The following is a 27,563-nucleotide window of genomic DNA, read 5'->3' as shown; positions in this document are numbered from 1 at the left end:
AATCAAAGCTCTTTATTTTATTAAAGATGGAATTAAACAAGTGCAATTTTTCTGACTAATGATTCCATAATTCATATTTTTCCACATTCATCATCCTCTTAGAACATAACTAGCATCGTTTCATGTTCCAGTTTGAGATCCAAATCTTTCCAGAGATTTGCTGATATAAAACCAATAGAATTGTTAGATTGAGAATTAATTTAAACTTTAGCAGTGTTGGGATGATGATGTGTATTTTGTGCTGCTGCAAGACTTGAAAAAATAAAAGCTAACAACATTTTTAATGAAGCACCATCATAACATGGACATAATGTTGAAAACACATGTATGACTGCAATGGTCTGAGGTGGATTTGTGCAATTATTCATAATAACAGAACAGAAAGATTTGGCTTTTTCAAATACACAATGTCATGACAAATACAAAAAAAAACACAATTTCTTACAAACTGAACAACAATACATAACAAGACCTTCTGCAGGCGTTTGTCCTGCAGTTTGAAGCTCACTGAGAAACAGCTACTCCTCAGGAACGTCGTCAGCCAGCAGAGGGACGAGGTGATTGTTCACATTGTTCATCTGGTTGTGAAGCTGCACATCCTGGAACAGATTTAGGAAAATCTATTATGATTTCTTTTTTAAAGTTTAGTCTAATTTAATACAGAGACAGAGCAAGTAATTATTCCGATACTGAGCTGAAATATAAATCAATATCAGATGGTATTTTTGCATCTCCACTCACCTCTCTGGGCCGGTAGCCTCCCAGTTTAAAGCGACAGCAAATCACATCGAAGCAGAAGCCGACAAACCCGTGGAGCATCCCTGTAAAGAGAGAGGGAACACAACGGTAAATATAAATTTATTTTACTTGTCAAAATGAATTCTTCGTGCCACGTAATGTTGCTTTGCTCTGAATTGAGAAGACTATTGACTTGAGACTAGCCCTCAGTCGAGCTCACACCCCCGCCATGGCCCAACACTCCCTTTAAATTCAATCAGGCTTCCATATTGCAAACACTCATGGATATAAGTCCTCTGTATCTAGATCCATCAATTATTCCCTCAGATATTGGGGAAAATGTGTTAAAGAAAGTCATAAATACATTCCTAGATCTTCTCCTTTGTACAGATCTGTGTCAAAGTGTAAAGAGTTCTTTCCAGAGATGTTATTGCAGGGTGGAGTGGACTCGCCTGTCGTGGAGAATATTCCCCCGATGATGCCGCAGAGTCGCACCAGGAACTGCCACAGTGGCATGTGCTGCTCGCTGACCGTCACCATCAGAGAGCTGGTGTCGTACTTCAAGAAGATGCCGGAGACGCCGTGACTGCCGGCTGCGTGGTTTATCAGCCGCTCCTGGGAAACACGGAGTACGGGGTTCAGTTCATTTGGATTTAGTTTTTCATTTCATTTTCCTGATTCACTCACTCGCTCAGTGACAGAAAACTGGTGTGTGTCTGCAGAGATCTTGTGCGTGTTGAGTTTGGTCGGCACCACGGTGATGAAGTACTGGAACATCTGGTTGTCTGGAGGCAGAATCACAAGGAAAGAACCATTAAACATTTAACTAATCTGTTTTTCAATAGATTTCAAGGAGAATCAGTATGAAAACAGTTTTTTTGGGTCAACTCCTGGTTCAATACTTGTATCGACGCCTTATTAATCCTGCAGTAAACTCAGTTCTTATCCTCTGAGGTGGGAAAGCACTTCATCACGTTTTTAATTCTCTCCTGCAGCGACTCACGGTTAAAGGTGATTTTCTCTGTGCCGTCCAGAGGATTGATGATGCCCGGGATCTCCTCGCCGAAAGACAGATGGTCTATTCGATGGGAGAAGTTATACGCTGGGATGAGAAGAAGTTTGAGGTTCAGTGAAGGTGGAAGAGGAAAAAGTTTGGGCTGAAAAGTCAATTCAGAGCCCTCAAGTGGTGAATAATGGCACGTTCAAGATTAGCTGATTAAGGTTAAGTTAAGTTAAGGTTAGAGTTAGGTTCAGGGAAAAGGTTAGAGAAGTACTATGGTTTGTATTAAAGTCTCTAAAAGGATGGAGAGCATAGACGATAGGTTCAATAATATATAACAACAATCTGATGATAGTAATCTTATTATTATAGTTATAATCTTACACTAGAATAATGAGAATAATCTTGAAGAAAAAGAAGCAGATGCAACATTTAACGGTTTTATTCTAATTAAAGTTCATTTCTGAATCACACATTTCATTCAAATATATAATATACATGAGACAGACGTGTGGAACTCACTCTCATGGCTCACGAAAGCTGCGATATGGGCGTGACCCTGCGGATGGTGAATCGGCCTGAAAGAGACAATAAAAACGTGTTAAAAGACGAGTGTGGAGGACGACTCTGTGACGATGTTCATAAAGATCAAACAGCTGCATGATGATGATGATGATGATGATGATGATGATGATGATGATGATTCGCTGTCTTAACGTGGAGCTGAATCTGTTTCTTACTTCCCCACAGTGATGTGCAGATTTCCTGCCACCTTGTTGACGTACATGTGTCCGTGTATCCTGCAGCCATTGAGCGGCTCTATAGATGTATCCTCCCTACACACACACACACACACACACACAAACACACACACACACACACACACACACACACACACACACACACACACACACACACACACACACACACACACACACACAGAGACACATTTATTAAGCAGAATATGATATAAGAATAATGTTTCTGCAGACGTGACACTGACCGTGGAGGCAGAGCGGTGGGAGCTCCTTTCAGCAGAGTTTTGTACAGGACTTCCTGAAGAGCGTGTTCCTCTCTCAGTCGGCTCTGGATGAGGAGCAGGGTCCTGAAAGTAGGTTTAAAAACTGTCACTAACTCAGTAGAAGTACACGTCCGTGCAGAGAAACTACAGGTGGGATGTGGTTCCACAAGATTTCTGGGTTGTTACCAACATCTGAGTGCTTGAGAAACTAGCTCAAAAACTGAATGAAGAGGGTACAGTATCTGGATCGAGCAAATCTGAAGAGTTCCTTCAGGTTTTATACCAAGACTCACTAAGGATCTTTCATAGCTGCTAATTTAGAAAACACACATCCAGACGGTGAACTATTGCTCTGGAGCTAATCAGGTGCTTCCTTAGTGATTTCATGGATTCTCACCTTTGCCACAGTCTTTGTTGAGGAGTCAGGTCGAAAATAACCTGATCAAACACAGAGGAAAAAAACGCAGCAGTGAAAAGCAACATTTCTGAAAACTGGAACGAAAACTCTGCAGATAAAAGTGTGTGAGACTCACAGGTTCGTACTGGAGGCCGCTGGATGTGATCATGGTCTCAGCCAGATCCAGAATATCTGCTCCCACATCTGGAACCAGACGTTAATAACTTAACTGATAGATCACTATATCATCACTACGTGTGTATAACTGGTTTCTGTGTGTGAAAGAAAACAAAGGTTAAAAAACTCACGCTGGCATTTCATGGCAACTGTGATGTCGATGTTTATTCTCAGTTTACTGTGAATGAGTGAGAGTAAGTCAGTTCTACGATAACATCCTGGTCGATATTATAGTTATTAGCAATGCAACTTAAAAATAAAAATGAGTTAATTGAGTTATTGTGTAATTTATGTAAACACACCTGGAGAAATCTTTGTCCACTGCGTATTCATATTTCATCCACGTGTCTCGATAAACAAAGAACTCCAAGACGGCGAGAAGAGCCATCGCACAAAACGCTATCAGCGACACTGTGGATGAGACACATCAGTGAATACAGTCACTCATATCTTTAGTATTATTCATATTATATTAATTTCAGAGGGCTCTCCCACCCGTCCCCCCCGACGCTGACGTCTCCACGTAGCTCTCCGACACTTTGGGGAAGGCGTCCAGCTCCCTCACCAGGCTCAGAGCTTTCCTCCTGGACAGACGCCTCATGTTCGGGTTCAGGACGCGTCGCCTCCTCCTCGTCCTCCACCGACAAAACATCAGAGCACATCAGGGTTACAGGCAGGATCTGACCTCTGACCTCTGACCTTATTACTGCTCATATTGAGGATGCAAATATTCACATTAGGGGGAAAACAGTACTTCAGTTCTAGAAGAATACTAGATTTGATATTTTTATTTTCCATCAGACAAACAAATGCGATACTGAGACAAATGAATATTTATTCTTTATCAGAAATATTGAACAATTATCAATGATTAAATATCAAAATATTTGCTCAGATCTAATATCATCACATCATCAAAATCGTACCCATTTATCACAAGGTTTTAGTACTGGTCTAAACATCATAACATATTATTGCTCTTATATCTCGTGATCATATAAACTGAATTTATGGATCCCTTCAAATAAACGACACAGAAAATGACAAGAAATACAAATAACAGACACATAGAACATCTCTGTATAAATATAAATATAAATAAATATACAGCACCCCCCCCCCAGCACCGTTCATTCTAACATGTTATGATCATGCAGCACATGTCTTACCTGTGATATCATGTGTTGTCATGTGTCATCACGTGTTTCAGTGTTTGGAGGATCCTCACCAGTTTTCATCTTGTCTCTATTTCTTCATCATGATGCCAGTTACTCACGGGGGCGCGCTGCTCTCTTCCTTGTTTGGGGGATTAAAACGTGACGTCAGAGAGTGCGTAAAACGTGCGCGCTCAGCAGGAAACGCGCAGCGAGCAGTGTCGATACCTAGTCAGCAGGGGGCGGTGTGACACAAAACTAGTAAATAGTGATCAAATAATGTTTGATCAGTGTATTTCTTGAACATTTTTAGAAATTAATTAAATTAAACGTTAAACTATCTATATTAGAACTATATTATATTAATTTAACAATTTATTTGTCTGTATTATATTATATTATATTATATTATATTATATTATATTATATTATAATTTGCAGTGTAATAGTAGAGGTAGATATCTCTGTATAAATCGACCTGTTACACTTTGCCCTTTGCAAATACAAGTTGCATCACTTAACAATAAATCAATTAAATTGAACCATTGTCATTGATAGCATTTAAAGCTCAATCCGTGCTTTCCCAGGTAAATTCATCAGGTCTTTTTTATGTTTGATGATCCCAAGGTTTGTTTAAGAAGTAGAAGTTGTGCACGTTCATCCATCAGCAGTGACACAGACACGTCTTGAGAACCTCTGACCTTCACTTACAAGGATTTTCCTACGTCGTGCTGCACCTTTAACCTTTTTACTTTTTTCTCTAATGTGTTTCATATCATTAGTTGATGCTCGTGCATGTGTGGATCTTCATAGTGTGCAGCCGTGCTTTCAAATCACTAATGCTTTCAGATTTGCATGATTTAAGACGATTTAGGATTTATGCACTTGGCCATTTTTGGACTGCTGGAGTCTGTAGAGTTTGTTTGCAGTGAGACTTAAGGCAGAATTTTGTTCAGATGATTTGCAGCTTATTTAGTTGTTGTCTTTCTGTGTAATATCTGATATAAGTCGGCCTGTTACACTTTGTCCTTTGCAAAGAGCTGATACAATTCCATTTAGACTATATAATAGTGCAAACCACTGTCTATGATCAATTTAAATCTGAAACCATGCTTTTCCAGTTAAATGTAACTAGTCTTTTCTGAGGTTAATGATCACATGGCTGCTCTAAGAAGTAGAAGTTGTGCACGTTCATCCATCAGCAGTGACACAGACCCATCTTGAGAACCCTCTGACCTCCACTTACAAGAGGCAATTAACTTCCAGGAGCAGTGTTTACAGGCATGTGTGGATCTGCACACCGGAGGGGAAGCTGCTGGACTGACGGGAGAGAGAAAAGCTCATGTGAAGACATGATAACAATCAGTTACAACCAACTGGTGAGGTGCAGGCTACTGTTGTCACCTGAGGACAAAGGAGATGTTTATGTCTTGCTGCAGGCCCAGACTGCACCAAAGGAAAAAAAAAACAATACAGACGAAACCTGCAGACGAAACCAGTGAATCACATGTGTTGCCTGTGCAATCAGAGCTCATGAGTCTGTGCATGCATGCACCAGAGCTGCTTGACTATGCAGAGCAGCACAGATGGGTGTGTGGGGGGATGGGTGCTGTCAGCTCACAGATCAAGCTGTGGGTCGGTGGTCCCATTGCTATTCACCGCACAAGCACGTAGGGCATGTCAGACACGCTCCATGGAGACATACCAGGGCTGGATTTGGTTGTGTTTTGGTTCTCCTGTGATGCTCGGGGATATTCTGTCGCTCTTTGCATGAAGAGAAGTGTGAGAACGGCAGGAAGATAAACTCTGCACATTTTCTGCTGAGAGAGCTGCTTTGGATTGTGTGACACATTTATGGTTATATCATAACAGCTGTGTTTATAGGTTTCAGATAAGTCTGTACTGATGCTGCACATTTACATGCCGGTTCCCTAAATCAACTAGATCAGTTTTTACACCTTCTTTTGACAACAGTTGTATATGCTTTTTGTACATTTTCACTGAATTAAACCTACAACCTTGAATTACCAGAACTCAAAAGAGGCCCAACAGGAATTCACCTGGAATTCAATCAAGATTTCTTGATCTTTTAATATCCTCTTAATTTGTATCACACAAACGGAGGCTCTTTATTGTCTTTGTTTAGTCTTAACTTTGAATCACTTGTTTACCTTTGTTTAACTTGCTTTTGAATTGTGTCTTATTATTTCCTCTTTAACTGTTTCCTATTGTTTGCCTTCAGTGTTTCATTTTTTAACAGTAAAGCACCTTGTAACTGTGCTTTGAAAGGCGCTATATCAAAGTTTATTATTATTATGATTATAATTGGGATCGTTATTAATATTATTATTATTATCATTAACTATCTGCAGTACCTGTTCCAAGCTCTGGAGCTACTTCAGTATTACTGTATTACTTAGAGTACTGCTACTACTTATCTACTTCAAACAGTTCTACAATATACTGTCACTTTTTATTGTCTGTGTGCCAGATGTGTGCAGAACGTAAACAGTCTACATAGTGAAGTTTGTGTTCATCCTACCTGGTTTATCTGCATTGAAGATTGTATTGTCAACGTTTTCATGAAATTAAAATGACTTTGCTCTATTAACTTTTCACGTGTGTGGCTTAGATGAAGAAGTTTGTAAAGATGTATTATCATGTATTGTTATTTTTTCCCTACATTGAAAGATACTGTTTTATTTTCAGATTTAGAAAAACAAGGGTTATAAATAATAAGCATAAAACCATGACGTCGTTGCCTTGTAGGGAAAGAACCAACAACCGTGTCTGTTATTGTTGTGTTTTCACACTAATGGAAATCCAGTCGAGGCGTGACGTCAGAGGCGGGGTGTCCTTCGAGTGGCGGAAGCTCTCGTGCGGCCTCGGGTATTTCCGGACGCGGGGCTCAGTCCCCGCCCCGCTTCATTCCTGCGTTGTTTGGGGACAGTAGGAAGATGGCGGCGGCCCCGCTGTACTGTGTCTGCCGGCAGCCCTACGATGTGAGCCGGTTTATGATCGAGTGCGACATCTGCAAAGACTGGTTCCACGGCAGGTAGGTCGGCGGCGGGGTCCCGGGGCGGCGGAGGCCAGCGGAACCGAGAAACACGCGAGGCTCGGGCGAGAAAGGCGACGGTTCTCCGCGCGGCGCTGCCTGGAAGCTAACTTAGCATGCTAACGCTAGCGGTGGGCGACGGGGGCTTTAAACCGTCCATTGACGCGACTTCACGGGAAGAAAGTGGGGCTGCGCTCACTGAAACAGCCTCACATTTAGAACCGAATCGCTCAAAAACACACAACCTGAACTTAGGCTACACAAATATATCGATATTGATCAAAAGGAAGCACAGAGGAACCAGTTTTTATCCACTAATACGCGGATCTGCCAGGAGCCGCCGGGCTGTGTCAGTCCGACCCGGCTGATCCAGAGCCCGGGGGGGTCATCGGTTCACTCTCAGGCTGCCGGTTGTCTTTATTGTTATTAATCCCAGTAGAGATGAGTTTAAATGTTGTCTTGACTTTGATTTAAACCGGTTTAATTTAAACCACTCGACATAAACAACCTCTCCTGTGATCCGCTTCACCAAATCGGGTTATTTAAGGTAATGGCAGCCGGGACCGACCTTTAAACTTTAAACTTATTCCCATTGTCAAAGTTTTATAATTGAATTATCTGTTTGGACACAATCTCTAGATTATTCCTGATATCCATAATAATGAATAATAATAAAAATCTAATATAAGCATATTTCAAGTTGTGTGTAATTTAAGCATTTTAGCTTTTTTTATTTTGTACATTTTTAGTGGTTTGCTTTAGTTAAAAAAGAAAAAGTAGAGAACAAGGTGCTTGTTATGGTTTGGCTTTTGATTGACAGCTTGAGAGATTTAAACCCCCTCCCCTTTAAAACACAGGAGGCACATGGCAGGAGACCCCTAGCGGTGGACAGGGGGGACTCTTTCGAAGAACCACACAGGCACATCTCCTTGAACTGCTTATTGTCTTTATCCTGTTTGTTTATAACCTGATTTATAAGTGGGTCATTGTGGGTGTTATAGAGGTTTTTCTGAGTCATGTTGTTTGTGGGTGGTAGCTGTCAGAACTCTTCCTGGAGGTTGAATCATTGTCTCATGCCATCCTGTTTTGTAATGGCCTGTGTGGTGTGATATTTCAGTCACGATTTTTGTCGTAACCGCTGATGTTGGCTTTGTTTTGGTGTTACTGTCACTCTGAACTCTTTTTGGGTGATAGCGTGACCTAGATAGTAGTGGAAGTTGTACTTGAGATTGCTTGATCAGTGTTCAATCTCTGTATCGTATTGAGCAAGACAGAGAGCTGCTGGAATGCTTGTGTTGAAAGATTGATGATGATGATGAGAGGATAGAGAAAGTGTTGTGTTGTTGTCAAATCATTGTCAGTGTGTCAGACTTGGGTAACCAGTAAAACCAGGCTTCATCAACTGTGACTTCTAATAAACGTAGACGTAAAGACCCCGAGTCTAAAAGCTGTCATAGATGAAAGTTTCATTTTCCCTCGTTCTTCCCTCCGCTGAGTCTGCCTGTGTGGGCGAGTCTCCACGGCAACTGTTTATGAATACAATAACCTTCTTCTTTTTTTTTTGCTTGTGTGGAAATGACGGAAGCCATTGCGTAACCGCAGTAAGCACGCGGCCAGAAAACAGGCTGCCCAGAATTTGTGGCGTACGACAGCCAAAAAGGATGGGCTGGCTGTGTGTCATGTGCCAGCGAGGAAAGGAACAAACGCCGGAGCTTCCCCCCCATTGATGACTAATAAGCAGAGACACACATACGCAGAGCGAGTGCTCCAAAAACAGCCACATTTCCAGCCTCTTTCCCACGAGGCGGGCCAGAAGGGAAAGGGGTATTCTCTGGCTGGAGATGGTGGTACGCCGACACAGTGGAAATGAGAGGAGCTCAGCCTCCTCGTGCCTGGTTTTGTGTGCGTGTGTGTGTGTGTGTGTCTCTGCTAGTGGGATTGTTGTTTGTGTGGGGGGCGTTTGTCTCGCTGTCTGGAGAATGTCCTGCTTTCCATCACTTATATCTCTCAGCATCTGTGTACACAATACAGCCAGGGACTTTTAATGGTTGGAGCACCGGGGCAATCAGGGCAATGTGGTTCCTCTGCAGCGGACTAGTGATCAGTGAGGTAACCGGAAACAGAAACGTATATTTGTCTTGATAAGCTCCTTGCAAATGTACTTTGTATAGAGTCCATTATTGACACACATCAACCATCCACTATGGCTTTATTGCTATACCAATACAGAGATATTTCCTGGCTCCATCTGGGATAAGGGAAGATAATTTGTGTTGTTGATATAGATTTGAGATGCAGTAGCAGACGGGCTGCAGTAGTTTATAGTAGATTGTACACTATCATTGGATAAGTCACTGTTATAAACTCCGTAACAGTGACAGTAATGAAGTTGTGGTCACATTAAATTGTTGTCATAAGCAGTAATTCCCAATATTTCTGCCCCGTGTCGTGTCAAAAAAGAGGAAATGCCTACTGTGTGTCCCTTCACAGATTGATATGCCTGAGATGAAATTTTGTTTCACCATGTTTGATAATTGTTTGTAATGTTAATGTTTTAAAGTACCTGCTTTTCTTTTTCCATCTATTTTATTTTTAGCCCCTCAGGTATCTCCCTTAAAAGACTCAACAAGAGCCCTTTACTAGAGCTTGTGGTTTACATCACAACTGCTAGTTTGAACTCTTCTATTTACCATTTAGAGCCTCACATAATTACAAGACCTACTTCTGTAAATTGTTTGTTTGCCTTGTTTCCAAGATGCCTCTTTATGTCAACGCTGTGGATGTCGGATTAGCTTGGAAGTCCTCACCGGGTCAAGTCGGATCACAGTGTTTACCCCAGTTTAGGTGTCAGGCGCTGTGGCCGTTCCCATTGTCTGATTTTGGTGCGGGTGGAGGGGGTGATGATAAACCAGCAGGGGCGCGATGGGACATAGGAAATGATTGATGGCAGCTCCAGCGAGCCAAGTTCAATACACAATCCGTCAATGTCGCACAGAGTGTGAGCACACCAAAGAGAGATGGATATCCTCGACAGAGTGCCTTTTTAGTGTTTGTGTTAAATGGATGGATGAGTGGAAGAATCCTCTTTTTTTTGTCCACGAGGAGACGATTCGGGTCCTGTCTATTTAGATGTCTGATAAGTGAATTAGACCAAGTAAAGAGCGGCCTCATAGCTCCTGTTAAAAGCTATGTTTACATTCATTAGTACATGTGTCCCTGGGGGGGGGCAGGGAAACCGCATTACTTTTAGCTTGATCAATGTTGATTAGGGGTCAAGAGCCTTGTGTATTGATTACCAGTCAGTGTGAATTATGATATTAAAGCCATACATTATGCCTTACAGTTCATTTAGTTTATAAATCTCTATTTATGGCATTCCTTTTAATGTGGGAGTAGATTTAACTCTGTCATATCACATTCAGCTCAATGAACGTCTGTCTAAAATATACAATGTGCAGCTCAGTGTTGCTGCAAGTAAGAAGTGACGTACTTGTCTTATTATCTTCACAGTAACGTATTTGTTATTAATGCCTCCTGACAAGCATAGAGAGCAGATTTTATCCTCAGATCTGTCTGTCTTTGTGACTTTATTGGCTGATGTATTCAAGCAGCAGACAGTCACAAGACTGATGACTTTGTAGGTTTTGCAGGGGCACTGGGGGCCTTGAGAGAACCATGTTGAAGACATGTGTGAAAGCAAAGCGCTCGGCGCCGGGAGCCTCAAGTCAACCCAACCTGCACCCAAAACAATTAAGTAGTTAAAACTCCCTGGGGCTCCCTGACGCCCCATAAACAACAAAGTAATCCTCTTTTGTTGTTTACCATCTGACTACAGAGACATTCTACGGTCTCTTTCAAGCTCGAACCACTGCAAAGATGTTAGGTCGCACATATGCTAAGTCGCTACAAAGATTTAACCAGTAAGGCTAAAAATGACAGATCCCTATCCATCTGTCAGGGCTCAGTGGCTCTTACGGTTGTCCAGGTCCAGCACTGTTTATGTAAGCTTTGGCTGAGTGCATTAGGTGCAGGGCTGGAGGAGTCCGGTTCTCCTCCGGGGTAGATAAAGATAGATAAAGATAGCCAGGTGTGTTTAACTGCCCTCATCTCCTCTCTATCTCTACCACCCATCCATTAGAGATCTGCCAGCTCCCTAATGTAGGCGTGTCGGCGCCCCATGCGGAGCGGTTATTTAGAGCTTAAAATAATGGCAATGCCCGCCTCCAGCCTTTGTGTTTCTGCACTGATCATGGAGGACAATGAACCCCTCATAGTGCACGGACTAATGAATAAGCTCCCTCAGTCACACAGGAAGGAGGCCCTTGATGGGAGGAAGTGGAGGGGAGAGGGGCTGTTGATGGCCGGGGCTTTAGCCAAGCACACACGTCTCGTTCAGGAAGGGATGTTATGCCTGGTAATCTGCTGCGGTGCCATCACAGAATAACTCCAGTCTGAATATGGCGAGGCTCAGTCTTTTTTATCTTCGGGTTACGTCGACTGTTCTTTCTGTCGTTGTCATACAGTGATAGCACAATCTCATTGAGTATTACATCGACGTCCTTTCAGTTGCTTTAAATCTGATCCCAGTCGTTTTTCAAGGCAGTGAGGTTCTCAGTTTGAGAGCTGTTTGCACAATCACCAGCTCTGCAATGATGCAATACACCATCAAGCACGTGCAAGGCAGGAAATACTTGGCCCGCTTTTCCTTTTCATCTGAGTCTCTCTCCCCCCCCCCCCCTGTTTTGCATTTGCAGTCTCAAGTCCACACAGTTTCACAGGCCCTGTTAAGCAGTGATCATTACAGGTGACATGCAGCTGAGTCAGGCCAGCGCATGTGGCACAGTGCCCTGATTTCCCACTGTGGCGCTGCATAAAAGAAAAATACCATGTGAGACGAGGACAACCAGGTCACCTCAGCTGAACACGCACCGCTCTCGCTGGTCTTGACCATCCGGCGGCACAGAGCTGTGACTCATGCTTTCCCTCCAGCCGACAGCCACATGTTTGAACCAGGATTCCTGATACATGAGCTCGGCCCGATACTACAGCCAAGCCCTGTGCAGTGTTATTGTTGGTCATCTCCTCGCTCACGTGCTGGAGCAGGGGTGCTGCTTTTTTCACTGCCTTTTTCACTGTGGACGTTGCAGGGTAAATGAGTGTAAAGGAAACCGGTGATAGATAAATGTGCCTTCTTGAGGCTAAAACCTAAAACAAAAATCCTATCAGTTGCTCAACTGATGCAAAACCTCCTAATGTATTTGTTTAGAAGGTCACTCAGGGTGATTACAGCAACTACATGCATGTTATGACCCTTTCCCCACAGAAAATGTGTGAAAGATATCGGCTTGTTTGCTTGAGGAGTGACGCTCTTTCTCACAAAATGTGTTTGCGCTGTGCAGCCAGCAAGAACACCAGGTTGTGTGTGTGTGTGTGTGTGTGTGTGGTAAACCGTGGCGAGGCAGCTACTGTTGATATCCTGTTAGTGCACCAGGGTGATGGAGTCCAGCATTCACACGAGCTCACCACTTCCTGATGAGTTAATGGCCCTCGGCTTTATTTCCTTTACAGTTTCCTGCAATTCCTTGTAGATCAAAGGTGATAGCACGCTGCGGTCGACTCCAGCCCACTCGCAGGCGAGTTTCACGTTTTTAAAGCGGAGGTTTTATCTGCAAAAAATACATCTTTTATAACTGGGCACTATGCTATTGTTGCTGCCACTCACAAAGTCACCATGTTTGTTATTTTAAAATGGTTTGCATGTTGCAGTATCTTCCTTGGGGTCATCGCAGTGTTAAAGGTGCTTAGTGGTTTGTTTCTTAATTGGACAGATTACAAACAAGCAGAGGAAGCAGAATAATTAATAACTTTGTCATGTTAGACGCCGAAGTTGTCTAATTTGGAAAGATGTTAGTCTGCTGTCGATGTGCTGTAAACAAGAAAATCAGCCAGAAAGTTTTTAACTGTTTCCAGGTCAACTGGGGACACATGATATATAATCATAAAATACGATGGTTGTACTTAAACAAAAATCCCTTTAAATTACAAACATAATATTTGTCTGTTATGAGGATCCTCTCCGTGTTACCCTCCACCTCATTTTCCGTCATTTAACCACTGAAATGATCTGAGCTGCACGAGCCTCAGTTGCATGCTGCAGTTTTTCTAACTCTAAACATCCCTTGGTGTCTGTCCAGGTTGCTCTGGATCGGGGCTCTGGTATGCTACAGAGGAATGCGTGTGTGCTGGTGCCTGCGGTTTGGCCGTTGCAGGACGGTCGGGGGTAGCAGTGTGAGTGACACTGTCACAGTGAAAAATGCAAGACTGCAACAATCCTTAGTGTCCGTGCAAGCAGTTGGTGTTCAGTTAAAGTTTTGACCTCGTGCTGCATTCAAAGACAAAGGAACAAAACAGGAAATCAAGTTTCCAGGATGATTACCAGCACTTCTAGCCCTGCAGTCGTGCTATTTAAGTCGTATAAATAACAACTTTTTCCCTGTTATGTATTTGGAGATTCACACTAATTATCTTAAGCTGCTTTTATGTTGTCGATTCAATTGAATTAGTGTTGATGTTAGGTTTGACTTGGATGTAACTGCGAGCTGTGGTGGCTTTGCAGCAACTTTGTGCCTTGTTAACAGTTCTAAAACATTTGTAGAAAAACCACTTGAAGCAAAGTTCATATTCCAAACCCAAACTGTACTTTGCTGTTTCACTGTGATTGCTTACTTCAAACCTGAAACCCCCAACATCGCCTCTCATGCATGAGGTCTGAGAGTTTGACATAAGCTTTGGTTTGATTCATCTGTGTCAGCCTGACAAAGGACCCCCCCCTCGAGTTTTGTCAACACTGCAAATCATCTTTTCTTTTAGAGTTTTGTTATTGATCACTACTTTTACATCGTCCAAGATGTATTTCATCACATTCCCTAAGTTCTCTCAGACGTCTTCTCATTTTACATTTTGTGCTGTAAGTTTTCTAAACGAAAGTGACTCATGAACTAGACATGCAGGATAACTTCTGAATCGTGCTTGAACATGCAATAGCAGGTATATAGCCAATCTTTGGCTGACTTACACTTGACTGATGATCAACGTGGAAATAATTATCTTTGGTAATAGTTCCTATGTTGCAATGTGAGAGAGATTTTAAGTTCTCACAGTATCAGAAACATTCTTTGTAGCTGTTATCATTACAAACCTCAACCCTGATGTCGTACCCTGGTTTATTAGACCCATGTCCCAGTGTGGGTTTTAATAAACTTCTAAAATCGCTGAAAACTCATAGTCTGTATTTGCAATAAGAGAAAGTGTGAACCTGCTGTAACTCTGTGTCTTTTCTCCGTCTCCAGCTGCGTGCAGGTAGAAGAGCATCATGCCGTGGATATCGATGTTTACCACTGTCCCAACTGTGATGTCGTACACGGACCCTCCCTGAGTGAGTAATGCTTTCTCTCATTAGTGGCACTCTGCTATTTGTTTGTGGGGTTAGTGAGTCCCTCCCTCCTTCCCCCAGTCCCGACATGCATCTCATTCATCAAACACTGTCCTCTGATTCTCTGCCTTTACATTTACATGTCTAACCTTCTTGTCATTCAGTATTTCACCTCCCACCCCCGTCTCCCTGTATGTTGGGGCTGGTCCCAGGGGGAAAGGTTTTTCTCTGTAGTGATAGTCAAGTCTGAGTTTTTGTAGCGGGGGAGGGGAATGGGTTAACCTCTGAGCGCCAGAGGGCAGACATTAACAGGCTAATTGAATGGCGCTGTAAGCCCTGCACTTTGATAGGACAGGCCCCTCTATCTTCATCTCTCTGCACAGGGGTTCAAGTAGTGAATAAACATCCTCACAAAAAAGTGGCGATGACGTGCATAATGCAGCACTTTGTTGCCTGAAGGGGGCGGCGACATGTGAACCCAAACAACCCTGTGAAACTCTTCTGTCTCTTGTTTGATTGCAGTGAAAAGGCGAAACAACTGGCACAGGCACGATTACACGGAGGCCGACAATGGATCGAAGCCGGTTCAAGCTGGCACCCCAGTGTTCGTCAAGGACCTGCAGAACAGAGCCTTTGCCAGGTAGATATGAATTTGGACACGTGCACAGATACGGCAGCTGTGCTTAAGATCGTCCACATAAAACAACAAATCCACCTGATGTCTAATGTTTTGAATAATGAAAAATATTCCATGATATACACTTAAACTATTGCCCAGTGTTCTCTTTATATATTTAGAGCTGTTTTCAGACATGCATTGTACTCCAGACATTTTCCTTAAATTTTCCAGAGGGGTTGTATGTGAGAATGAAAATGTACAAGTCAGGGTTCCCACGGAAGTTTTTCCTGACTGCCCCCTAGTAAAAACTCCAGAGAATGTCCTCGTGCATTTTAATACCAGGTGTGAAAAGGACAAACTTAGTTGTCTGTCTGTCCACTTGTGATCAGATCTCTGAGGACAGATGTTAAAACCAGGTCTGAACAGGGCCAATGGGACCATGACTCTGACTCTCTCCTAATGAAAACATGTCATGATCTCTTTCCAGTGGTGATGAGATTCTGATGCGGATGAAAGGCGAGCTGGTGACACCCAGGTACCTGGAGAGACACGGCTTCAACTACCCCATCCAGGTCACCGAGATGGAGGGTCTGGGACTCAAACTACCGGCCCCTGCTTTCTCTGTCAAAGACGTGGAGCAGTATGTGGGTAAGGAAATTTCATAAGCCACTTTAATGTTCATCCTCTGGGAAGGATGTGGGCTCGGATATTGGAAGACACGGCAGCATCGGCCTGCTGGAAAGCCAATAAAAGCTAAGTGGCCATCACTGAGCAGGCGCCATCTGTGTGTCAATACGAACAGGTTTCCAGGTTCATGGGGTTTCAACCCACTTATCAGGCATCAGACGATGGCTGAATGAGTTCTAAATGAGTGACGGCTAGGCTTTCACTGGCCTCTCCGTGACCACCGCGCTTCCTCACCGAAACAGCTTGCCACTTCCCAGCTCCTGTTACAAGCCCATTACCAAGCCCACCGGTGTTTTTATCATTAAGTTCAGATTACAGACTCCCTCTCTCAGTTTATCTCCCTCTCCCATGCCCTATTGAGCATTAAGCCCAGGCACAGGTGTTGTGACCAGGGACCGAGTGTCTGGTTACGTTTCTTACAGTTGGAAGACAATGGGACTGGAGGAGTGAACGCTGGTGTCCTCTGTGACTCACTCGGGTCTAATGCTGTTGTGTAGTCGGCGCAGTGTGTGGTCGGTTTGATCTAGTGCTGGAACTAATGAACACCGATGGAATACAGCCCGATACAGACACTACTCACATCTTAATCATGGATTTTAATACATCAATATTGAATCCTATAATACGATGATAATAATTGATGAATACAAGTCAAGCATCGTCAAGAACTAGCATGTTGATATTCATTATTAAGTCTTGGATTTATACAGATTTGAACGTGTTTCTATCATAAGTATTTTTGAAACACGTTTCTATATAAACGGATGATTAACAAGGGAAACAATTTCTTAACTGAGCAGTAATTAATGCGTTGAGCGAAGAGTCTAGTTCATTCATATTGACAAAGACGTATTTGCAGCAATTACCTTAATTAATGACCTTTTTAACATGACTGGGTGGTGTAATATATCACAGTGATTGTCCACATCCGGCAGCTCAGAGCCTCTCGAGCTGTGGATTCTCTTGCGTTTATGAAAAGTTTTCTTCTTGCTGTCGTGTTTGTGAAGCTGCTGGTTTTTTTCTCTTTCTCTGTGACCGACTGCCTCGAGTCCAGCTGTTCTCTGTCATCAGACGCTGGCCAGCTGGGCTTCAGGGGTCTCTGTGAGTGCAAGTGCATGCGAGTGTGTGTGTGTGTGTGTGGGAGAGCGAGAGAACATGCAGAGGGGTAATAAAAAAAGGTGTGTGGGAGGGGGTGTTGGGTAAAATACAACAACCAGCTGTCTTGCTCTACACACTGCACCCAGCTCCGACTTCCGGCCCCATGTGTCACCCGAGTGTGATTTGTAGCGTCTCAACTGTTCGCTGTGTTCTCTCTGCCGTCTTTTTTCTTTTCCTCTCTAGCATCTGTTTTTTGTCTCAAACATGTGTAAACACACCACGTGCACGCTGTTTCATCTCTGCATATATTTCCAAATGTGCATTAAACGCAGCAGACCTCTCACCTCCACCCACTGCACCTCCTCAGGGACCGGTGGCCTGGACAGATTGACAGATTGTCTATGTGGTCTCTCAGTATGACCCCCCCCTCCCCACCTCCCCGCTCTGCCATATTGGTGCCAGTTTACCTCAGGGCTTGATCTGTGAAAGCACATGGAGATGCCAGGAGGCCGCTGACCCCAGTGAACCCCACACCCACTGATGTGTTTCATCCACTAACCCTAACCCACTGTCACTGACTACAGAACCTCTCCATCTGATATCTCCCGTCTAGGCACCGACAAAATCATCGATGTGATAGATGTGGCTCGGCAGGCGGACAGCAAGATGAAGCTCAGCGAGTTCATCAAGTATTTCACCAAGTCCCAGCGACTCAAGGTGCTCAACCTCATCAGCCTGGAGTTCTCTGACACTAAGTAAGTTATCCTGTGTTTTATTCCCTCTGCCCAGTATCTTCTCTAAAACACAGTTTCCTAATAAACAACAACAGTACAAGTCAGTTATGAAAATGATAATAAATTCAGCAATATGATCCAGTTATACACCTGCTACATACTAAAGGAGTTTCAAAATCTGATCCGATTTTTAAAATGTGGGAGACCTCAGAAATAACGACAGATGAAACAGATTGTCAATCTTTAAATTGTGAGACAAACACTAGACGATCTACAAGTTTGTTTGTTTTTCTACTGTTCACCTGGAGATGCCACTATGATTGATAACTTTCAACTCAACCTTCTAAACCTTTCTCTTTCTGCAGGATGTCTGAGTTGGTGGAGGTTCCCGACGTGGCTCAGAAAATGTCCTGGGTTGAGAACTACTGGCCGGACGACTCCTTTTTCCCCAAGCCCTTTGTCCAGAAGTACTGCCTTATGGGGGTCAAGGACAGCTACACAGATTTCCACATAGACTTCGGAGGCACCTCCGTCTGGTACCATGTTCTCTGGGTGAGTGTGAGCTTTGCCTGTTGTTAAATCAAAGGGTGAGTTGCCCTCACATTAGTCAAGCCCAGTGAGTTACTGTGGTATATAGGGTGGGCAGTCACAGCTGATTGGCCAGCACAAGCTGAAAGGTCACCTCGCTTCTCACATCATGAAGCTCCGCTGTTTCAATCCTCATGATCTCACTGTCTAGTCCAGAAACTGCAGCAGACATGAGTTTCAGATGGGATGTGGGTGTTAAGAACAGCGGGCATCATCACAGCTGCCACGCTCAAACGCACAACATCGTGTGTGTGTGTCATCCTCCTCGTCTGTTCTTCAGGGTGAAAAGATCTTCTACTTGATCAAGCCCACTCTTGCCAACCTTGCACTATATGAGGCATGGAGCTCCTCGCCCAATCAGAGTGAAGTGTTCTTTGGGGACAAAGTGGAGAAGTGCTACAAGTGCGTCGTAACCCAAGGAACCACCCTGCTCATCCCTACAGGTCTGTAATCATCTTTTATGCCTGCGTGAAGTGTCTTACATGTAATAAGTTTACTTCTAGGATCGGCCCCTGAACAATTAGCTCTAAGCAGATTGATTTAATTTTCCTTTAAACTCATGCTAAGATCACATATAGGATGATAAAGTAATTCAACCTTTCACAAGGCAAATACACCAGCGTGAGCTTTAACTGAACCAGGTCTTATGTAAAAGTAACCTTGAGAGTCTTGTATAATACTTAGTGGTGTCCGTGCACAATAAATTTCACACACTGGGACAAACAGCTATTTGCGTCGCCAGTGTTGTCTGCATTTGTTTGTCTTTTCACATACGTTCAAGCGTTAAAATAATTGTTTCCCATGACTCCTGCCAGGAAAATACAGGCTTCCTGAAAGACCTCTATCATTTTCAGGGGAAAATAACAGAGAGAGGGATTTTCTCTCTGAGCGACAACCCAAACATCTCTTGATGATCATAATTACGATGGAAAAGTGAAGAGAAATAGAGCTTGTGTTTAATACGATGAAAGAGGCAATGATGCTGTAGATGACGGCTTCCTCCTGCACGTGACTTCACAATCTCACTTCTCTTTTACTTAGGTTATGTTATTGTTGTTGATAAGCAGTTGTGTTCAGACCCTAAGTCTCACATGAAGAACACAAGCAGAAGATTGTTCAGGAGGACAGGACATGATGTGTAAATTCAGCTGCGGGAATCACGTGTTTCTGTTTGTACAGCACATCGACACTGATGTCGACCTTTATCACCAAACGTGCTCGAATCCCATTGTCTTTCCAAGTTGGATTATTTGTCGTAAACTTGTGTCCAAAGCTAGAAACGTTAGAAACTTCTTCAACTTTCTTACCAGACATTTTCTGGACATTTTACTAAGGAGTGGCAGCCGAGGTTCAGCAAAATGTCCGGAGCAACTCACTCTGCCATTTTTGTTTTGTGAGAAAACTGTTGGGACTTCTGTGCTGTGTCTGAAAGTGGCTGAGCAGAATATGACGTGCTTTCATTCATAGAAGTGAAGTGAACACGTCCGTAGCCATACGATTGTTCATCCGTCAGCCTCTCAATGGTCTTTTTTTTTTAAGCCGATGGAGTTCCTTCACTCCCCCCACCCCACCACCCCTCTCACCGCTCCCAGAAAAAGACAAAGCTCAGTTCAGCCCGTCAACTGCTGGACGTCCTCAACCAGTCTTCCAACCAGCGCTTCTCAGCAGGTTCGAAGCAGCATTGTAAAAGAGCGTTTTGGGCAGAGAGGGTGCGGAGAGGTGGGAATTAAGTGGGGGTCAGAGAGCACAGTCAACCGGTGCATTATCAGGCCTGTCTATCAGCCTTACACCGACCCCTCCCCGACACACACTCGGTTCTCTCGCTCTGTGTTGGATAAAGAACCATGTTTATCTGAGGGGAGACTCGTTATTTTAATAGATTGCATTATCTCTTAGTCCGACAGTGGGAGGAGAAGAAGTTTGTTTTTGTACGTACACATCAGGGTTCATCTTCAGACATGATAAATAAACAGATTCTGCCTGGTGAAGTTTTATGGTGATTTTTGTTTTTGCTGATATCTCTTAATTATTGTGTCAGTGTAGACTCTGTGTTAACCTCTGTGCTCTGGCTCCCCCTGCAGGCTGGATCCATGCTGTTCTCACCTCTCAGGATTGCATGGCGTTTGGAGGGAACTTCCTTCATAACCTCAATATTGGCATGCAGCTCAGGTGACCACCTCAGAAGACACTGCTTTACCTCGATTTCTGTTTGAATGCAGACGCTCTTGTGTCTGTTGCTTTTTCACTGAACTCTTTTTCGCCTCATGTGCTCGTTCGTAGGTGTTATGAAATGGAGCGTCGTCTGAAAACGCCAGACCTCTTTAAGTTTCCGTACTTTGAGGCCATCTGTTGGTACGTGGCCAAGAACCTGCTGGAAATGCTCAAAGGTGAGAGATAGATGTTTGTGAAACAGCACAATGATGGATGTTAAATAAAATGTAAATGTTTTATATTTCAGTTACACATTTAAAAACAGAGACAACTTAAATCAATAATGACTGGAATCCCAATATTGTGATGGCTTAAGTGGAAATAAAATAATATTTATCATCATGGAAATAACATTTTCTTATGATTTAGATTTTCTGTCTTTAAATTCTGTTTATTCTGAGTTTCACCAAAATTTTATTTTTTTCTCAGAGCTCCGTGAGGACAACTGTCCACCATCAACCTACCTGGTGGAGGGAGTCAAGGCTTTAATCAGTGCACTGAAGACCTGGTTGAAAAGAGAGGTGAGAGTCGGCCCCAGTGTTCTGAGGTCATTTCTTTATTTCCTGCTTTTCCGCCGCCACAGATCAGGTGGCTGTGAAAACACTCCAGCTGAGTTCCAGCAGGAGACATCACCTCTGTGTGTTCTTTATCTTCTGGATGACAAACTTCTCTCTGTTCACTTCTCTCTGTTTTCAGGAGACTGAACCCACCAGTGAGGTACCGGATAATATCAGGCCCAACCATCTCATTAAAGAGCTGACCAAGGAAATCCGCTACTTGGAGGTAGAGTTTGACCTTTGAACTTCATTTAGACATCGTGAACGGATGCATTGATGCTGGTTTTAAATATCTATAAACTGTTATTGGTGACGGAAAGCTGAAGCTGTAACATGATTTTAATATCTAATATATTTTCACCCAAGTGATATATTCCAACAATTTCGGGGGAGTCAGTGTTCAGGCTCTTTATCATGTCGAGATATTTTAGCTCTTTGGAAAAACGTTTTCTACAGATCGTCCTTTAGTTTCAGTGTCAAATTAATAAAACCAAACAAAACTCGAATGACCTTCAGTTCTATCCTTCATGTTTTAAAATAAATTAAAAGTATTGCTTCAAATGAACCACAACTTTACACTCGTTTAAAAGGTTTCCTATTGTCAGGCACCTCATTAAAGCACCAACCTCGGCAGACACTTGACTTCATGAATGTGTTTTGAAATCTCCTCTACAGGAGGAACCAGTCAGTGTTAGCAAGCCAGTGAAATCTCAGGGAAGCGGGTGCGGTCTAGCATCTGGATCGAACGCCTGCCCGGCCACTCGGTCCACGCTGGAGAAGCTGAGCCAAGCGCGGCGGGCGAGGCGAGCTGCCAGGCGGCTGAGGGAGCAGCAGCGGCAGGCGCCCAAGGTGCCCTCCAACCTGGACATCTTAGAGCAGCACACCAGGGAGGTGCTGAGGAGGCTGGAGGTGGGGCCGCTCGATGAGGTGAGGACAACAGGAAGCTACAGAAAAGTAGCGCAGTGTAAATATTGAAGGGGTTTTGTTCTCTGACTCTGGTGTGAACTCCTCAGGATCCAGCGTTCTGTGCCAAGGTTCATGGGAAGCTCAACAAAGTGTCGACTGCATCGGCCATTGCTGCTGCTGCGGAGTCTTTAGAGGACAACCACCTCCGGCTGATGCTGGTCAACGGCAGAATCATCAGGTGAGAGCTCAGTTCTCTGTGGTCAACACAGCAGCGTTTGATCCACTGAGTCATGAAGGCTCAGTGGTCATGTGCAGTTTGTTTGTAGCAGAAATTAATGCAGAAAAATGGAAAGTCTTATCTGCGCATTAACACAAAAACATTTTTTGTCAAACTTAAAGCCAAAACAAATTAAAAAATCCAGGCAACAGACTAAAACCACATTCAATAAGATAATGTAAATAACAACAGAAACTAGTGTTGGGCTAAAACAAAAATGTTCTAATATTTATGATCCCGTGTGTGATATGAATAAAATGACCTCACGTCAACAACAACCTTAAACAACAATGTGAATTAATGTTTAGGGGACATTAAGCTTTGTTTTCCACCACAGGAATTAAATGCTGTCAGGTTCCAAAATGTGTTTGTCCTACAAAAGAGATTTCTGATTTTATATTTCCACTTTTATTTCATTTGGAAAACACTTTGTGCTTCAGCTTGAAAAGTACTATACGAATAACGTGTATTATTATATATTAATTAGGAACTTTTTCAGGAACTCTACTCTTCCACTGTAGTGACCAGAGTCGATATTAAGCTCCAGGGAACTTTTTGGCTCCCAAAAAGTAACGGCTGCATTGAATAAATGTTTATACAAACCATAAATGATGAATATCAGAAAGTTCAGTTTTCTGATTGATTGAAATAAAACACATTTAGCTGGAAAACAAACTCGTTGATCTGTTTTAGCAGAGATATGAGGCGACCAGGCAGCAGCCCGGTGAAGACGGAGGGTGAACGGTCATCTCTTGGCCAGTGTCCACCAAAGAGTTGTGTGGATGTGAAGTCGGAGTGGACGCAGGACGACCAAGAGCAGCACAGCACGGTCGACAGACCCTCACTCCTCGGTGAGTCATCGCTTCTGAAAACCCTCGTTTAGCAGAAACCACGTGAAGTTACTGTCAGGAGCTTGATGGTGTGTCGTTGTGTTTTTCAGCGGGTCTGGAGCGGGTGAAGACTGAACTCAGGGAAGAAGTCTCAGGAGACTCGAGTGTTTCAGATGTGGAGTCAGACAGTGACTCTCCCACAGAGGTGAATGATGAGCAGGAGTTTATATATCACACTTTGTGAGAGGACGGAGAATCACAGTCAATACTGAGCTGACTAACAACAGCTCTGGGCATTGAACAGTGAACTAAACAAGCTTCAGGTCAAACATGTTAAAATGTTTTGCTTGTATTTTGTTGTCTAAATCCTCGTCTTGCTTTGCCAATGCAGTGTAAAGCATCGTCGTCATCATCGTCGTCATCGTCATCGTCGTCCTCGTCTGATGAGGATTCAGAGAGCTCCCAGGAGGAGGAAGAGGAGGAGACGGGCTCATCGCAGCAGAAAGGCTCAGGGCACGTCATAGAGCTGGACCCGTCAGGCCACAAACTCAGGCACAAACACAAACCACTCAAACGGTGAGACACATGCAAAGATGTAGAAAATGTTCCCATCGGGCACCTGTCAAATCTTGAACATGTATTAAATAAGAGGCTGTGATGTCTTCGTCCTGCAGAGACCGTCCTACCTCACCCAGCACAGAAGAGGCCATTCAGGGGATGCTGTCCATGGCTGGCCTGCTGTGCTCCCCCAAGCCGGAGAAGGGGGCCTCGTCCCAGGAGCCCTGGTGGTCCAGCCCGAGCCAGTGCTCGCGGATGGAGCAGAGGGAGCCGGGGCAGCACCAGCGCCTCCTGCAGGGGGACAAGAGCCCGATGGACAGCCAGGGCAACAGCAGCAGCGAGGCCTGGGACAATCAGGGGCTCCCCAGCCCCCTCAGTCGAAGCCACACCACCAGTCCAGAGACGGACTTCCAGTACTGTGACCCCTCCATGTCTCCTCCGCTGCACCCTTCCAAGAGACACGCCCCCAACCCCCCACCAATCAGCAATCAGGCCACGAAAGGTTTTTAACTTTTTCTTTTACCTTTTTATCCGCAAAAAATGTTGAAATAGGAAAACATGACATTTATGAAAGAGGAAAGCAATACTGTGAATCTTTTACTGAGCAACAGCGCCCTCTGCTGCCACAGTGGTTTTTATGTAGAGAAAAAACAGTCTACCAACGTCCCATTTACTTAAGTGAAACATCATTGAACGTTGAATATTACCCATAATCCCCGGCTTCCTGAACCAGAAGAGCTGCTTCTGTAACAAATAAACCAAACTCTGTTCAGAATTCTTTATATTTTTTACGTTTCCAGCTGAACATTGGAGATAAACTCTGACTTCTAGGTCTTTAAACCATCATCAACTCATTTTAATGAAGCTGCCGGTTAAATGAGTGTTGATTTGAACATCCGAGCAGGATCCCAGGTCTGTGACGCAGCCACGTTCACATCTTAACTCTGTTCATCTTCTCTTGTAATAAAATCTATCTCCTCTGGTTTGTCTTTTCCAGGCAAGCGGCCCAAAAAAGGAATGGCCACAGCCAAGCAGAGACTGGGAAAGATCCTGAAACTCAGCAGACACAGTCGTGTGTTTGTGTAGAAGTTCAGAAACAACACAGGTGAAAGAATGAAAGAAGAAGCTGGGGATTGTATTCTCCACGGAAAAACAAAAAAGAACCATTTGTGTATTTGTTACTGGACACTTTTGTGCTGTAGAAGACATGAGGGGGGAGGGGGCTCAGCGCCTGGAGTTCACCACGACTCTGCGTAAAAAAATGTTTAAAAAACGAACTCACTGTGCATGCTTAGGAGACAGGGTATTGGATCTGAAACAAGCGAGTGCACGACGTCACTACAAGCACACTAAGAACAAAACAGACACGAGGAGCGAGCATGTTGTGACATTTTCTGCTGCAGGGAAGAAAAAAAAAAAAAACCCGACGGACTGAAGCTCCCGGGGGCATTAAGGACTAAAGTCGACCACACGAAGCGACTAAAAGACATTCGCCGACACATCTACTGCTTCCGATGCCAAGATCCATCCGCATCACGTTTGCTAGAACACACCCCCTCTCCGGAGAACCCCCCCCCCCCCGCCACTTGCTTTGTCAGCGAACAGGACGATGGAGCCGCAGGTGAAACGACGGCAGAGCTTCTTCTTTTGTTTTCGCTCTGCGGGGGAAAACGAGGTGCTTAAAGAGGAGGAGGAGGTGAACTGAAATTTAAAAATGGTGCTTATTTGTTTGTACTTTTTCTCCACTCATGCTCGTCCCTTCCTGCCCTCACCCGCCTCCCCCTGACCCTCCCCCCTCCCCCGTCTCCACTTTTTATCTCAATCACACCAGCAATAATGACGTAGAGGAGGAAGGTGAGAGTGAGAGGCAGCATGTCGGCTGCGCACTTCCCTGTTTGTAAAAAGAAAAAGAAAATGGGTGCATTACAAACTCTCAGACCTGCACTGTCTCTGTTCATTCATTAGAAGGGAGTCTCGTCTTTCTGGGTAATTATTAAGGGAAGTTGCGCCGAGTGCTGCCTCCTAGTGAAATAGTTTTGAATAGGAATTACGAGTCGTTCGACAGAAAAGCGACTCGCATGTTATCCTGCTTAATTTATTTCTTGTTTTATCTGTGATGTTTTTTTTTAAACGTGTTATTTTTATGGAATTCTGAATGATGTATTTATTAATTGAAAGAGATGATTTTATTTTATTTTGACCCTGAAACTTCGGCTTATTCCGAGGTTTCTTTTTTCTTAACTTTTCTTTTTTTATCTTTAACTTTTTTGTAAATGTGGATGTTTTTAGAGTTCATGTGATCATCTGTCGAGTAGCAGTTTACATACAGAATCTTTTCTATCACCTTTCTATCATCACAACTCTTTCTTTTCTTCTTCCCCCCCGCTGCCCGGTCGAGTAGATCCTGTGTTGATTCTCGTCTCTTCTGGTTTTGGGGGCGATGTGCGAATATAGACAAGTTTTTTGGTTGAGAACATCGACACCTGAGCTTTTTCCAACTAGTGCCACTTATCATTTAGCAAAAAAAACAAAAACAAAGGAGTATTCTGAGCCACTGTGGTCGATCCAAAGTAGTTGATGTATTCAGAAGTGAAACTTTGAGGAACTTCAACAGGATGCGTGAGGTTTTTTATTTTTGAAGTAATACCAGTGCTGATGTGATGTGTGTTTTGCTTGAGGTGCGCAGTTCTTCACTCTCAGGGATTGATGCCATGGACATAACTTTCGATTAGCCACCAGCCACGTCGTGGAAGAAACAGGATGTTCTTGACTTTCAGCTTCTCCTTCTGCTCTGGAGCTGCTGAGCTTTGCTTGTTTTTAACAAAAAAAGATTTCATGGTTGTGGTTTTCTAGTTGTGAGGATGAGCCGTCAGTCATTACTTCTGTTCACATGAATTTGGTTCTGTCCCCTCGCTCTGTGTTTGATACGTTGACTCTAAAATACTTTCCGCTCATGTAAATGACGCCGAACTGTTGCCAAGTAGCTTTAACTCGTTTGACAGCGTGAGACTTCTGAAAGCTTTGCTCAGGTTGAACTTGTCGTGCACGTGACCCCCGCGAGTGACTGTTCACTCAGCTCTGATGGTGTTTCACAGAATCCCAAAACAAATCGATTTCCTCCGCTGTTTTCTGACACTACACTTGAACCTTTCTACAGAAACCGGAAACGGAATCATAACATACAGTCCTGTGTTTTCCAGTGATAATGAGATAATTAACTTGTTATCTCGAGGTAATGATAGTTAACTAATAATGAACTATTTAAATATCTCTTTATCTCTAGATAAAGCACTCGTTATTAGTTAATTATCTCTTTATTAATTAAGTCGTTATCACAGGAAAACAGAGGAAATAAGATGTATGATCCCATGTCTCTAAGTTTCTGTACCTTTGAACTTTTTGCATGTTAAGTCATTTTTAAAAACACGAGCTGGCCCGCAGGCAGGGTTTCTTCTCAGCTGTAGTTTTCATCGCACAGGATCTTGCTTTTATATGCAGCTCTCTCTCTCTCTTGGCATTTGTGT

The 27,563-nt window shown here is 43.6% G+C and overlaps 2 protein-coding genes across 5 annotated transcripts; one reads left to right on the top strand and one right to left on the bottom strand.

The window, feature by feature from the left end:
• Positions 1-498: 498 nt before the first annotated feature.
• LOC117756998 (endoplasmic reticulum-Golgi intermediate compartment protein 2-like) lies at positions 499-3,935 on the bottom strand. The gene is made up of 13 exons (XM_034577682.1): positions 3,829-3,935; positions 3,636-3,744; positions 3,465-3,511; positions 3,293-3,360; positions 3,157-3,197; positions 2,742-2,843; positions 2,479-2,574; positions 2,261-2,316; positions 1,742-1,840; positions 1,426-1,523; positions 1,191-1,353; positions 742-821; positions 499-599 (listed from the first exon to the last, which is right to left on the bottom strand). Exons 1-13 carry the CDS (start codon positions 3,932-3,934, stop codon positions 519-521), a joined length of 1,146 nt encoding a protein of 381 aa, XP_034433573.1. The 5' UTR covers position 3,935; the 3' UTR covers positions 499-518.
• A 3,465-nt stretch (positions 3,936-7,400) lies between these two features.
• On the top strand, positions 7,401-27,275 carry kdm7aa (lysine (K)-specific demethylase 7Aa). 4 transcript variants are annotated; one of them, XM_034577677.1, is made up of 18 exons: positions 7,401-7,542; positions 14,892-14,977; positions 15,497-15,614; positions 16,081-16,241; positions 17,992-18,133; positions 18,478-18,664; positions 18,981-19,143; positions 20,782-20,869; positions 20,981-21,087; positions 21,341-21,432; positions 21,608-21,694; positions 22,144-22,395; positions 22,482-22,612; positions 23,348-23,502; positions 23,592-23,686; positions 23,873-24,057; positions 24,156-24,541; positions 25,037-27,275. In XM_034577677.1, the coding sequence occupies exons 1-18, from the start codon at positions 7,445-7,447 to the stop codon at positions 25,123-25,125; spliced, it is 2,622 nt and encodes an 873-aa protein (XP_034433568.1). In that variant the 5' UTR covers positions 7,401-7,444; the 3' UTR covers positions 25,126-27,275. The 4 variants fall into 4 exon arrangements, with proteins under 4 accessions (XP_034433568.1, XP_034433567.1, XP_034433566.1 ...); XM_034577676.1 differs by having other exon boundaries at positions 23,870-24,057; XM_034577675.1 differs by having other exon boundaries at positions 23,345-23,502.
• Positions 27,276-27,563: the final 288 nt, after the last annotated feature.

This window comes from Hippoglossus hippoglossus, chromosome 23 (genome assembly GCF_009819705.1).
Source record: "Hippoglossus hippoglossus isolate fHipHip1 chromosome 23, fHipHip1.pri, whole genome shotgun sequence".
NCBI classification, from domain to species: domain Eukaryota; kingdom Metazoa; phylum Chordata; class Actinopteri; order Pleuronectiformes; family Pleuronectidae; genus Hippoglossus; species Hippoglossus hippoglossus.
Note: the sequence above shows the minus strand (reverse complement) of the source record. Positions and strands in the feature narration are given on the sequence as shown.

What these genes read in the sequence shown, in the direction of transcription:
- LOC117756998 (XM_034577682.1), bottom strand. Translation starts at nt 3,934, where the DNA reads ATGAGGCGTCTGTCCAGGAGGAAAGCTCTGAGCCTGGTGAGGGAGCTG. An exon ending in AGTTGCCATGAAATGCCAGC is followed by an intron (nt 3,361 to 3,464) that starts GTGAGTTTTTTA and finishes GTCTGGTTCCAG; the next exon opens with ATGTGGGAGCAGATATTCTG. An exon ending in GGGAATATTCTCCACGACAG is followed by an intron (nt 822 to 1,190) that starts GCGAGTCCACTC and finishes CTCTCTTTACAG; the next exon opens with GGATGCTCCACGGGTTTGTC.
- kdm7aa (XM_034577673.1), top strand. Translation starts at nt 7,445, where the DNA reads ATGGCGGCGGCCCCGCTGTACTGTGTCTGCCGGCAGCCCTACGATGTG. An exon ending in AATATTGGCATGCAGCTCAG is followed by an intron (nt 20,870 to 20,980) that starts GTGACCACCTCA and finishes GCTCGTTCGTAG; the next exon opens with GTGTTATGAAATGGAGCGTC. An exon ending in AAACACAAACCACTCAAACG is followed by an intron (nt 24,058 to 24,155) that starts GTGAGACACATG and finishes TTCGTCCTGCAG; the next exon opens with AGACCGTCCTACCTCACCCA.